This window comes from Mixophyes fleayi, chromosome 6, assembly GCF_038048845.1.
Source record: "Mixophyes fleayi isolate aMixFle1 chromosome 6, aMixFle1.hap1, whole genome shotgun sequence".
In the NCBI taxonomy this organism is placed as follows: Eukaryota; Metazoa; Chordata; class Amphibia; order Anura; family Limnodynastidae; genus Mixophyes; species Mixophyes fleayi.
Genome location: NC_134407.1, coordinates 1,036,575 through 1,049,473, shown reverse-complemented (window position 1 = coordinate 1,049,473; position 12,899 = coordinate 1,036,575). Strand labels below are relative to the sequence as shown.

Sequence of the window (12,899 nt, the reverse complement as noted above, 5' to 3'; positions counted from 1 at the left end):
AGGTCGGGCACTGATGGTGGGCGATAGTGAGGTCGGGCACTGATGGTGGGTGATAGTGAGGTCGGCACTGATGGGTGATAGTGAGGTTGGGCACTGATGGGTGATAGTGAGGTCGGGCACTGATGGTGGGTGATAGTGAGGTCGGGCACTGATGGGTGATAGTGAGGTTGGGCACTGATGGGTGATAGTGAGGTCGGGCACTGATGGTGGGTGATAGTGAGGTCGGCACTGATGTTGGGTGATATTGAGGTCGGGCACTGATGGGTGATAGTGAGGTTGGGCACTGATGATGGGCGATAGTGAGGTCGGGCACTGATGGTGGGTGATAGTGAGGTCGGGCACTGATGGTGGGTGATAGTGAGGTCGGGCACTGATGGTGGGTGATAGTGAGGTCGGGCACTGATGTTGGGCGATAGTGAGGTCGGGCACTGATGGTGGGTGATAGTGAGGTCGGCACTGATGGGTGATAGTGAGGTCGGGCACTGATGTTGGGCGATAGTGAGGCGGGCACTGATGGGTGATAGTGAGGTCGGGCACTGATGTTGGGTGATAGTGAGGTTGGGCACTGATGTTGGGCGATAGTGAGGTTGGGCACTGATGTTGGGTGATAGTGAGGTTGGGCACTGATGTTGGGCGATAGTGAGGTCGGCACTGATGTTGGGTGATAGTGAGGTTGGGCACTGATGTTGGGCGATAGTGAGGCGGGCACTGATGGGTGATAGTGAGGTAGGGCACTGATGTTGGGCGATAGTGAGGTCGGGCACTGATGGTGGGTGATAGTGAGGTCGGCACTGATGGGTGATAGTGAGGTCGGGCACTGATGTTGGGCGATAGTGAGGTCGGGCACTGATGGTGGATGACAGTGAGGTCGGGCACTGATGGTGGGTGATAGTGAGGTCGGGCACTGATGGTGGGTGATAGTGAGGTCGGGCACTGATGGTGGGTGATAGTGAGGTCGGGCACTGATGGTGGGTGATAGTGAGGTCGGCACTGATGGGTGATAGTGAGGTAGGGCACTGATGTTGGGCGATAGTGAGGTCGGGCACTGATGGTGGGTGATAGTGAGGTCGGCACTGATGGGTGATAGTGAGGTCGGGCACTGATGTTGGGCGATAGTGAGGTCGGGCACTGATGGTGGGTGATAGTGAGGTCGGGCACTGATGGTGGGTGATAGTGAGGTCGGGCACTGATGTTGGGCGATAGTGAGGTCGGGCACTGATGGTGGGTGATAGTGAGGTCGGGCACTGATGGGTGATAGTGAGGTAGGGCACTGATGTTGGGCGATAGTGAGGTCGGGCACTGATGTTGGGTGATAGTGAGGTCGGGCACTGATGTTGGGTGATAGTGAGGTCGGGCACTGATGTTGGGCGATAGTGAGGTCGGGCACTGATGTTGGGTGATAGTGAGGCAGGGCACTGATGGGCAATAGTGAGGTCGGGCACTGATGTTGGGTGATAGTGAGGTCGGGCACTGATGTTGGGCGATAGTGAGGTCGGGCACTGATGTTGGGTGATAGTGAGGTCGGGCACTGATGTTGGGTGATAGTGAGGTCGGGCACTGATGTTGGGTGATAGTGAGGTCGGGCACTGATGTTGGGTGATAGTGAGGTCGGGCACTGATGTTGGGTGATAGTGAGGTCGGGCACTGATGTTGGACAATAGTGAGGTCGGGCACTGATGTTGGGTGATAGTGAGGTCGGGCACTGATGTTGGGTGATAGTGAGGTCGGGCACTGATGTTGGGTGATAGTGAGGTCGGGCACTGATGGTGGGTGATAGTGAGGTCAGGCACTGATGTTGGGCGATAGTGAGGTCGGGCACTGATGATGGGCGATAGTGAGGTCGGCACTGATGTTGGGCGATAGTGAGGTCGGCACTGATGATGGGCGATAGTGAGGTCGGGCACTGATGTTGGGCGATAGTGAGGTCGGCACTGATGATGGGCGATAGTGAGGTCGGGCACTGATGTTGGGTGATAGTGAGGTCGGGCACTGATGTTGGGTGATATTGAGGTCGGGCACTGATGGGCGATAGTGAGGTCGGGCACTGATGGTGGGTGATAGTGAGGTCGGGCACTGATGGGCGATAGTGAGGTCGGCACTGATGTTGGGTGATAGTGAGGTCGGGCACTGATGTTGGGCGATAGTGAGGTCGGCACTGATGTTGGGTGATATTGAGGTCGGGCACTGATGGGCGATAGTGAGGTCGGCACTGATGTTGGGTGATAGTGAGGTCGGGCACTGATGGGCGATAGTGAGGTCGGGCACTGATGGTGGGTGATAGTGAGGTCGGGCACTGATGGGCGATAGTGAGGTCGGGCACTGATGTTGGGTGATATTGAGGTCGGGCACTGATGGGCGATAGTGAGGTCGGGCACTGATGGTGGGTGATAGTGAGGTCGGGCACTGATGGGCGATAGTGAGGTCGGGCACTGATGGTGGGCGATAGTGAGGTCGGGCACTGATGGGCGATAGTGAGGTCGGCACTGATGTTGGGTGATAGTGAGGTCGGGCACTGATGTTGGGCGATAGTGAGGTCGGGCACTGATGTTGGGCGATAGTGAGGTCGGCACTGATGTTGGGCGATAGTGAGGTCGGCACTGATGTTGGGCGATAGTGAGGTCGGGCACTGATGGGCGATAGTGAGGTCGGGCACTGATGGTGGGCGATAGTGAGGTCGGGCACTGATGGGCGATAGTGAGGTCGGCACTGATGTTGGGTGATAGTGAGGTCAGGCACTGATGATGGGCGATAGTGAGGTCGGCACTGATGTTGGGCGATAGTGAGGTCGTGCACTGATGTTGGGTGATAGTGAGGTCGGCACTGATGTTGGGTGATAGTGAGGTCGGCACTGATGTTGGGCGATAGTGAGGTCGGCACTGATGTTGGGCGATAGTGAGGTCGGGCACTGATGGTGGGCGATAGTGAGGTCGGCACTGATGTTGGGCGATAGTGAGGTCGGCACTGATGTTGGGCGATAGTGAGGTCGGGCACTGATGTTGGACAATAGTGAGGTCGGGCACTGATGTTGGGTGATAGTGAGGCAGGGCACTGATGGGCAATAGTGAGGTCGGGCACTGATGTTGGACAATAGTGAGGTCGGGCACTGATGTTGGGCGATCGTGAGGTTGGGCACTGATGTGAGGTCGGGCACTGATGTTTGGCAATAGTGAGGTCGGGCACTGATGGTGGGTGATAGTGAGGTCGGGCACTGATGTTGGATGATAGTGAGGTCGGGCACTGATGTTGGGCGATAGTGAGGTTGGGCACTGATGTTGGGCGATAGTGAGGTCGGGCACTGATGATGGGCGATAGTGAGGTCGGCACTGATGTTGGGCGATAGTGAGGTCGGGCACTGATGGTGGGTGATAGTGAGGTCGGGCACTGATGGGCGATAGTGAGGTCGGGCACTGATGGTGGGTGATAGTGAGGTCGGGCACTGATGGTGGGTGATAGTGAGGTCGGGCACTGATGGTGGGTGATAGTGAGGTCGGGCACTGATGGTGGGTGATAGTGAGGTCGGGCACTGATGTTGGGTGATAGTGAGGTCGGGCACTGATGGTGGGTGATAGTGAGGTCGGGCACTGATGGTGGGTGATAGTGAGGTCGGGCACTGATGTTGGGCGATAGTGAGGTCGGGCACTGATGGTGGGCGATAGTGAGGTCGGGCACTGATGGTGGGTGATAGTGAGGTCGGGCACTGATGGTGGGTGATAGTGAGGTCGGGCACTGATGTTGGGTGATAGTGAGGTCGGGCACTGATGTTGGGTGATAGTGAGGTCGGGCACTGATGGTGGGTGATAGTGAGGTCGGGCACTGATGGTGGGTGATAGTGAGGTCGGGCACTGATGGTGGGTGATAGTGAGGTCGGGCACTGATGTTGGGTGATATTGAGGTCGGGCACTGATGGGCGATAGTGAGGTCGGCACTGATGTTGGGTGATAGTGAGGTCGGGCACTGATGTTGGGCGATAGTGAGGTCGGGCACTGATGATGGGCGATAGTGAGGTCGGCACTGATGTTGGGCGATAGTGAGGTCGGGCACTGATGTTGGGTGATAGTGAGGTCGGGCACTGATGGTGGGTGATAGTGAGGTCGGGCACTGATGGTGGGTGATAGTGAGGTCGGGCACTGATGGTGGGTGATAGTGAGGTCGGGCACTGATGGTGGGTGATAGTGAGGTCGGGCACTGATGTTGGGTGATAGTGAGGTCGGGCACTGATGGTGGGTGATAGTGAGGTCGGGCACTGATGTTGGGTGATAGTGAGGTCGGGCACTGATGGTGGGTGATAGTGAGGTCGGGCACTGATGTTGGACGATAGTGAGGTCGGGCACTGATGTTGGGTGATAGTGAGGTCGGGCACTGATGTTGGGTGATAGTGAGGTCGGGCACTGATGTTGGGTGATAGTGAGGTCGGGCACTGATGGTGGGTGATAGTGAGGTCGGGCACTGATGTTGGGTGATAGTGAGGTCGGGCACTGATGGTGGGTGATAGTGTGGTCGGGCACTGATGTTGGGTGATAGTGAGGTCGGGCACTGATGTTGGGTGATAGTGAGGTCGGGCACTGATGGTGGGTGATAGTGAGGTCGGGCACTGATGTTGGACAATAGTGAGGTCGGGCACTGATGTTGGGTGATAGTGAGGTCGGGCACTGATGGTGGGTGATAGTGAGGTCGGGCACTGATGTTGGGTGATAGTGAGGTCGGGCACTGATGGTGGGCGATAGTGAGGTCGGGCACTGATGTTGGGTGATAGTGAGGTCGGGCACTGATGTTGGGTGATAGTGAGGTCGGGCACTGATGGTGGGTGATAGTGAGGTCGGGCACTGATGTTGGGTGATAGTGAGGTCGGGCACTGATGGTGGGCGATAGTGAGGTCGGGCACTGATGTTGGGTGATAGTGAGGTCGGGCACTGATGGTGGGCGATAGTGAGGTCGGGCACTGATGTTGGGTGATAGTGAGGTCGGGCACTGATGGTGGGCGATAGTGAGGTCGGGCACTGATGTTGGGTGATAGTGAGGTCGGGCACTGATGTTGGGTGATAGTGAGGTCGGGCACTGATGGTGGGTGATAGTGAGGTCGGGCACTGATGTTGGGTGATAGTGAGGTCGGGCACTGATGATGGGCGATAGTGAGGTCGGGCACTGATGTTGGGTGATAGTGAGGTCGGGCACTGATGTTGGACGATAGTGAGGTCGGGCACTGATGTCGGGAGATAGTGAGGTCGGGCACTGATGTTGGGTGATAGTGAGGTCGGGCACTGATGTTGGGTGATAGTAAGGTCGGGCACTGATGTTGGGCGATATTGAGGTCGGCACTGATGTTGGCTCGCAGTTGGTGTTCCAGTTTATCCGTCGGTGCTCGATGAGCTTGGGGTCAGGGCTCTGTGCAGACCAGTCACGTTTTCCACACCAAACTCTGGAAACCATCTTTTGATGGACCTCGCTTTGTGCACGGGGGCAATGTCATGCTGAAGCAGGAAAGGGCCAACTTGTTACCACAAAGTTGGGGGCACACAATTTTTTAGAATTGAATTGTATGCTGTAGTATTAAGATTTCCCTTCACTGGAACTGAGGGGCCCAGGCCAAACCATGAGAAACAGCCCCAGACCGTTATTCCTCCTCCACCAAGCTTTACACATTCTGGTAGGAAGTGTTCTCCTGTCATCTGCCAAACTCAGTCCATCAGACTGCCAGATGGTGAAGTGTGATTCATCACTTCAGAGAACACATTTCCAATGCTGCAGAGTCCAATGGCGGTGTGATTTACACCACTACAGTCATGTTTGGTATTATTGTGCTGATGTTGCTTCCAGAAACAGTTTGAAACTTGGTAGCACGTGTGTCAACCGAGGGCAGATGATTTATACACTCTTCAGCACTCTGTGGTCCCGTTCTTTGTGCTTGTGTGGCCTTACGCTTCATGGCTGAGCTGTTGTTCTTAGATGTTTCCACCTCACAATCACAGCACTTAACAGTGACCGGGGCAGCTCTAGCAGGGCAGAAACTTGATGAACTGACTTGTTGGGACGGTGACATCCTATGTCCATGCCACGTTGAACGTCACTGAGCTCTTCAGTACGACCCATTCTACTGCTAATGTGTGGCTATGGAGATTGCTGGCTGTATTTATGAACCAGTTAGCAATAGGTGTGGCTGAAATGGGTAAACATACTAATTAGAAGGTAGGGCCTGATTCATTAAGGAAAGTTAAGCAAATAATTGAGTAAGTTTTCTTACTCAAGTTTTCTGGACAACACCATGTTGCAATACATCTCAAGATGCATCCACCTCCACCTCGGCAGCACATGCACCTGGTTTACTACAAGTTGCCATCATCAGCGAGTACTTGAAATTGCCCTCTACAGGCATATATGGGCATTTCTGCAGGTCTGCATGAGCCATATTGGCATAAACACGTCTTTATTGTACTTGGCCAGCATTAAAACGCCCCTTTCTTCCTCCTTCCCACCTGTCTGCAAATGGGCATAAGTGTCAGAATCGCTGAAGACTGCAGAGGTGCATATATGTGCCCACCCACTTCCTGCGTATGAACAGAGCGATTTCACCAAGGACTCTCTACACAAACTGGCATATCCTGCACCAGCCACTATGGGCCTGATTCATCTAGGAAAGGAAGCAAGAAATGAGTAAGTTTGCACCTTGGCAAAACCATGTTACAATACAAGGGGTGCAAATTAGTTTATTTTGCACATAATATACATACTGGCTGTTTTTTTCATGTAGCACACAAATACTTGATGGCTTTACACTGAAAGTTAAAGTTCACCTTAGACATGCCCTATCTCAAATATAAATATGCCATCACATCTTGAACTTACCTCTCCTTCCAATGTAACATGGTTTTGCCTTATTTACTTAACTTTCTTTAATAAATCAAGCCCGTAGTGCATAACTGCTCTATCCCAAAACCTCAGAGGGAAGCAGGTTTCCAGAGCACTGAGTACGGGAGGGAGAAGCGCAACAGGCGTCTCCCTCCCACGTCACCATGTTTGCGCACCCTCACTACACCTCGACTCTTGTTATGGCCATGTCCCTGATGATCAACCAGCCAAATATAGGGGAAATAGTGGAAATATTCTGGCCTTTCCTCCATATTTACCTTAATACATAGACACTCATGTTTATACATTAAGGTAAGGGAAAGGGGGATAAGAAAAAGAGGGATAAATAGAAGGAGAGAGAGAGTGATATGAAGAGAAGGGGAAGAGTTAAGGAGAGAGGGAGAGAAGGGGAGATTAGAATAAGGGAAGGTGATAGGGAGAAGGAGAGTGGGAGAGAAAGGAGACGTAGATAAAGAGAGAAAAGCATAAGGGGTGAGTGGGAGAGAGAGGAATACATAGAGAGAGGGATAAGCAGAGGGGGAGCGAGGAAGAAGGAGATTGATGGGGAGAAGGGCAAGATGACTGGGGGAGAGAGAGATATACTAGAGAGAGGGATAAGGAAAGATGGAGGGAGGAGATTGAGGGAGAGGGTTAAAGAGGGAGAGGCATAAGGGGTGAGTGGGAGAGGAAGGGATAAGTAGAGAGATAGAGGGAGAGGGTTAAGAGGGAGAAGGAGAGAGTGAGAGGAGGGGGGGGCAAGAACGGAGAAGGTGAAGGAGAGAGAGACATAAGGGGTGAGTGGGAGAGGAAGGGATAAGGAGAGTGAGAGATAAGTAGGTGTATAGAGAGGGATAAGAAGACAGGGGCAGAGACAGAAAGTGATATTTCTTGGCTCTGTTTACTTTAGTGCGTTAGTTATCTACAGCCTTCAACCAGTTCCTGACCCTGGTGTCAGTGCGGTTGTTGGATTATTATCTTGAACTAACTTGTGGTGGACAACACACTAAATGTTTCCCTAATTTCAGAGATGTCCCCCAATGTGCTTCTCACCTTCTGTGACACCTTGATGGACACTATGTGGTTAGAGCTTTGGCCACATGACTTGTTCGGATAACTTCTTTATTATGTTGAACTATTCTTTGGCCCTGAACTAGTTTAGGATAAATAGAGGGAAAGGGGCATTTCCTCCACAAGACAAGAACTGCTTCGGTGGTGTTCTAAGCCGTAATAGAGCCTTTCGTGGATTCAATCATCCACATATTCTCAGAACACTGGAGAGGCTCCGCGGGGATTTAATTTGTTGAGAAGCAGAAGTCCCTGACGAAAGACAGAAGGGAAACTTTCCACCATCTATGTCACCAGTCACAGATTCTGGGAGGAGAGCAGGTTCTACCTTTTCTCCCAGATTATGCAACAAACATTTATGTGCATCGAATCTTCTCATCCACTCCCAAGATATTCTGTTCCCGCTTTAGATCCCAATGCAGCAGTTTAAAAGCATTAGGGGTGTGGATGGCATCAGAATAACACAAGGGTAATAAAAGAGATTCTTGTAGGTCCGACCACAGAGGGTCAACGCTCCATTCAGCAATCATGGTGTCTGTTGTAATGAACTGTTCCTCTCTCTTAAAGGTGACTTCATTATGACAATCTAAAGATGTCATTTAACACATAAGACGTCTCTCCATGTCCTTCACAAAAGACCTCAGGCTGATTGACTTGTTCCATTTGACTGATTCTGGGGTGTCTTCAGCTAGGATTATCTATGGTCTGACCATTAAGTCCCAGAAAAATTAAATTGGCTGCTTTAGCTACTTTCGTAGCAACTATGCTCTTAAAGCCTGTACGTCCTCACTCTGGCAATTTCTGAGCCACCTACAAAATTTTCTTTCGCAGTTTCGTGATCCACCTGGTACCATTCCTACCTATGATCTGCGGTTTAGTTTTCTTTACAAAAGTGGGGTTTGTTATGATCAGTGTGCCATCTAGAAGCATATCGGATTTATCAGTCTGGTCTCATTGAGCTTCATCTGGAAAGGATGAACACTTTACATTGCAATGTGATCGTAGCACAGAAATTTCCTTCAGACCATCTGTTGCTGTTCCCTTCTCTTTCAAGCAAGAATGTAGCTACACTGTATAGACAAAAGTATTCGGACACTTGACCATTACACCAACACGGACTGTAATGACATTGTATTCAATCATTAAAGGGAGGATTTTGAGAAGAATAACCAATCAAAGGAGATGACGAGAATACAAGCTGATTGGCCATCAAAAGTTTAAAATCCCCGCTTACCGGGCAAACAGGTTTGTCGTGAAAAAGCTGAACATCAGCGAAACGCGCGTCGGTTTCACTGAGGCACCCTAACTATGTCCAGTTTAAATTATGAATAATAGGAACAACTAGATCACCTGATAACTGATACATACTTGAGCAGATGATCAGTGCATTTGGAGAGACTAATAATCAGGGAGAGATCTTGTTCAGTGCTTCATAGCGCTGAAATCTCTGTATAAGTGCGGGCAATTGATCTTTAGTGCTCAGGCTGATCCACGTTATGTGACCTGTGACTGAAAGCTTAATATTATGAGGCTAACACTAATCCGCTGTATACAACTCTGGTGTTTGAACCTTAACAAAATAGCATTACTATTAACTGGCTACATAAATGATACTTTCTGTATGTAACTACCAAATGATACATAGTATACAATACATATGTTACAGGCAGTGTATATCAGCTCCATAGTAAACACACATAAGTATCGGGCTGATCACAGTATACACCACTCGTGATTTAAAACGTAGATTAGGGTGATCATACAACATATAATTAAGAAGTATATATCGAGGAAGGATTTATTAATATGACTAATTTAGAAACAAAAGATAGTCGATCTACTGGCTATTAATCCTCTAGATTATACTTTAAATATGATAATCAATAGAGACTAATAGGTGCATTCAGTTATTTTAAAGACACTTTTTTTGTCACTTTATCACCTACACAATTGTTTGTCATATTTTGCTGAGAATTTGATGTTTTTAATTCATAACAATAAAAGTTACATTTTATAATTCTTGACAACCCTTTATTATAATTCAATATAATGTAATTGATTATTGTTTGTGGAGTGAGCAGTGCATTATTAAATACCTTCTTTCTTTTCTTACCTGTTTCCAACATACATGTGTTGGGCAAGTCTCCAGCAGAGCTCCATGAGCGTCTCTATTATCTTCCCACAACATATCTTTATTTAGAGAATATCCCCAGCACTAGGACTGTAGGTGTCAGGATATTGCTTCCCTTCCTGCTCTCCAAGTATCACCCACCTGACTTGTAGAGGGGAAGAGTTGTCCTCTGCTCAGCACACAATAGAAGAAAACAATTGAACTCTGAGTAAATCCTAATTTACTTCCTTGGACTTGATACAATTTATTCAAGTGATTGGTTGTGTTGGGAGAATCACAAAAGATGAAAAACAATTACTGTGTGTCCAATAAACAGGATATTAGACAGCAACTATTTGTTTATTTGCAGCATGTGGATTTCTCGAAGTTGGAGAAAGATTTTGAGAAGCAGCTAAAGCTGAAGAGAGACTTCCCCCGGATGATATCTCTGGTATCTATGTATTATATATACAATGAGTCATCGTTATGTTGTAGAATTCTGACATTAGTGTTCATAATGTGACATTTATAACACACAACGTAATATGTCTCTGTGTACAATGTGTTTTATATAGGTCAGTTATCTAATCCATGATTTGTGTAAAGGGAATAAACAGGACTGATTGTCCGGATGGATAACATACGGGAGAACAAATACCTGTCCTGCTGAGCCAAGTATCAGCCAATCACATCATTTAAGATATATCTCATGGACCCAACCAGAACTTGCTGTATACGAGCATTGTTGTGTTGATAGGGCTCAAGCTCGGTTTAATTATCAGATAGCGGCTGTAATAATGAGCTGGTAGAGATCCTGGCACACAGCTCTCTGACCCCCATTTTCATTCACACTGGTCTGGGTCATTCTGTCTGCTGGGAACTCGTTAAGCTAAAAGAGATATGACTGTGCAGGAGACCAGAGCATATGGGGGTGCGGGAGACCAGAGATGTAAGGGTGTGGGAGTCCAGAGCATGTGAAGGTGCGGGAGACCAGAGCATATGGGGGTGCGGGAGACCAGAGATGTAAGGGTGTGGGAGACCAGAGCATGTGAGGGTGTGGGAGACCAGAGCATGTGAGGGTGTGGGAGACCAGAGCATGTGAGGGTGTGGGAGACCAGAGATGTAAGGGTGTGGGAGTCCAGAGCATGTGAGGGTGTGGGAGACCAGAGCATATGGGGGTGCGGGAGACCAGAGATGTAAGGGTGTGGGAGTCCAGAGCATGTGAGGGTGCGGGAGACCAGAGCATATGGGGGTGCGGGAAACCAGAGATGTAAGGGTGTGGGAGACCAGAGATGTAAGGGTGTGGGAGTCCAGAGCATGTGAGGGTGCGGGAGACCAGAGCATATGGGGGTGCGGGAAACCAGAGATGTAAGGGTGTGGGAGACCAGAGCATTCATTGGGCAGCAAGAGTTACTATAAGAATGTGATGTCTGCAGGTTGTGTGTCACACACTGCACCAGCTAACCTGCATTCTGATCACTGTTCTTACCTGTTCCCCTTGGTTCTCACCCCCTGCATCCACTTGCTGGTCTGACCTGAGCATGCGCACACCTGGTCTTTTCACAACTTCCTGCATTCTCTTGATTGGCTAATTGTCAGCTCTGTCTATTTAAAGCACCTGCTTCTCTACTAAGGTGCCAGATCTTCAGGTCTCCTTACCGGTTAGGACGCTGTTCTCTCTCTCATCGGTATCCTGTGTTATCTGTTCCACGATCAAGACCTGTGGAATTGTTGCAGGAACCTCGTGCCTCATAATCAGTCCTATTCTCAGCTATTCGCTTTCTAAAGACCTCAACGCTTAGGTTACCTGCTGTTCACCTGAATCTCTGCATTTATCGTCCAGCAGTCCTGCTCCACTCCACGGTTCAATCTTCCCCTGCTCTAATCCCCTTTAGAGGACCACGACCTGCGGCTAGAGAACAGCTAAGTCCATATAACCTTGCAGAGATCCCTGGTGAATACCTCTCTACCATTAGATTTCGCACCTCTCTGGGGGTGTCTATCTACAGCGGTGCTTCGAGGTCTATTCCAAACTCAGGCTCCATGACAGTAATATCTGGCCAAACTAAGAATGGACCCTGATCGGGAACCGTCTGCTAAATACATGCTGCAGCACCTGGTCGGTCACAGTGAATGTCCGAATGCTACGCAACTGCAACTTCTTCAATGCCTGCAGGCCCTAGCCTCTAGGTTAGATTCTCTGCAGACTGCCTTACCGGTCACCCAGCCACCACCGGTTTCCAAGCCCAGTCAAGTTACCCATCTCTAGGTTTACCTACTTCTCAAAAGTTTGATGCTGCCCCATTGATCTCCCTCCTGGCAAGATCCCATACAATGATCTTTAATATAAATGTCTAGTGGCGTGTGTTAGTCTGTCTGTGTGTGTGTGTGTGTGTGTGTGTGTGGGTGGAAAAAATAAAACCAAGCTGCAGCGCCACCTGCTGGGCAGAGTTATACACTGACCTACTAAATTCTTAGTGTGTGTGAAAAAAAAAATCAGAAAGGGCTGAAATTTGGTATACTAAGATGTTTTTAATTTGTTAATTTAATTTGTTAATTGTTAAAAGTGTTTATAAAGATTTAAAAAAATATATATATTTCTTGAAGGAGAAGTGACAGTTGGGAGTGGTTGGTGGTTGCCGGGGGTGACAGTGGGGAGTGGTTGGTGGTTGCCGGGGGTGACAGTGGGGAGTGGTTGGTGGTTGCCGGGGGTGACAGTGGGGAGTGGTTGGTGGTTGAGGCCTGGGCTATGGCCCAAATGCATGACAAGAACCTTTTTAACACCTTAAGTAGCTTGATTTGACTAGAATGCATGAGTATCATGCACGGGTTAACTTGTACTCACATATTGCCTGAATACTGTGCATTTCTTGTACTGGAG

At 49.4% G+C, this 12,899-nt stretch overlaps 1 protein-coding gene across 4 annotated transcripts in view; it reads left to right on the top strand.

Annotated features, from left to right (window-relative positions):
• Positions 1-12,899, top strand: part of LOC142160691 (uncharacterized) — a 109,238-nt gene that overhangs the window by 80,606 nt on the left and 15,733 nt on the right. For 3 of the 4 annotated variants that reach the window (XM_075215559.1, XM_075215558.1, XM_075215561.1), the window contains one exon: positions 10,389-10,469. The exons of the other annotated variant lie outside the window; for it this stretch is intronic. In XM_075215559.1, coding sequence (XP_075071660.1) covers positions 10,389-10,469 — 81 coding nt within the window. The remainder of the gene's footprint in view (positions 1-10,388; positions 10,470-12,899) is intronic. 4 annotated transcript variants of the gene reach the window in all.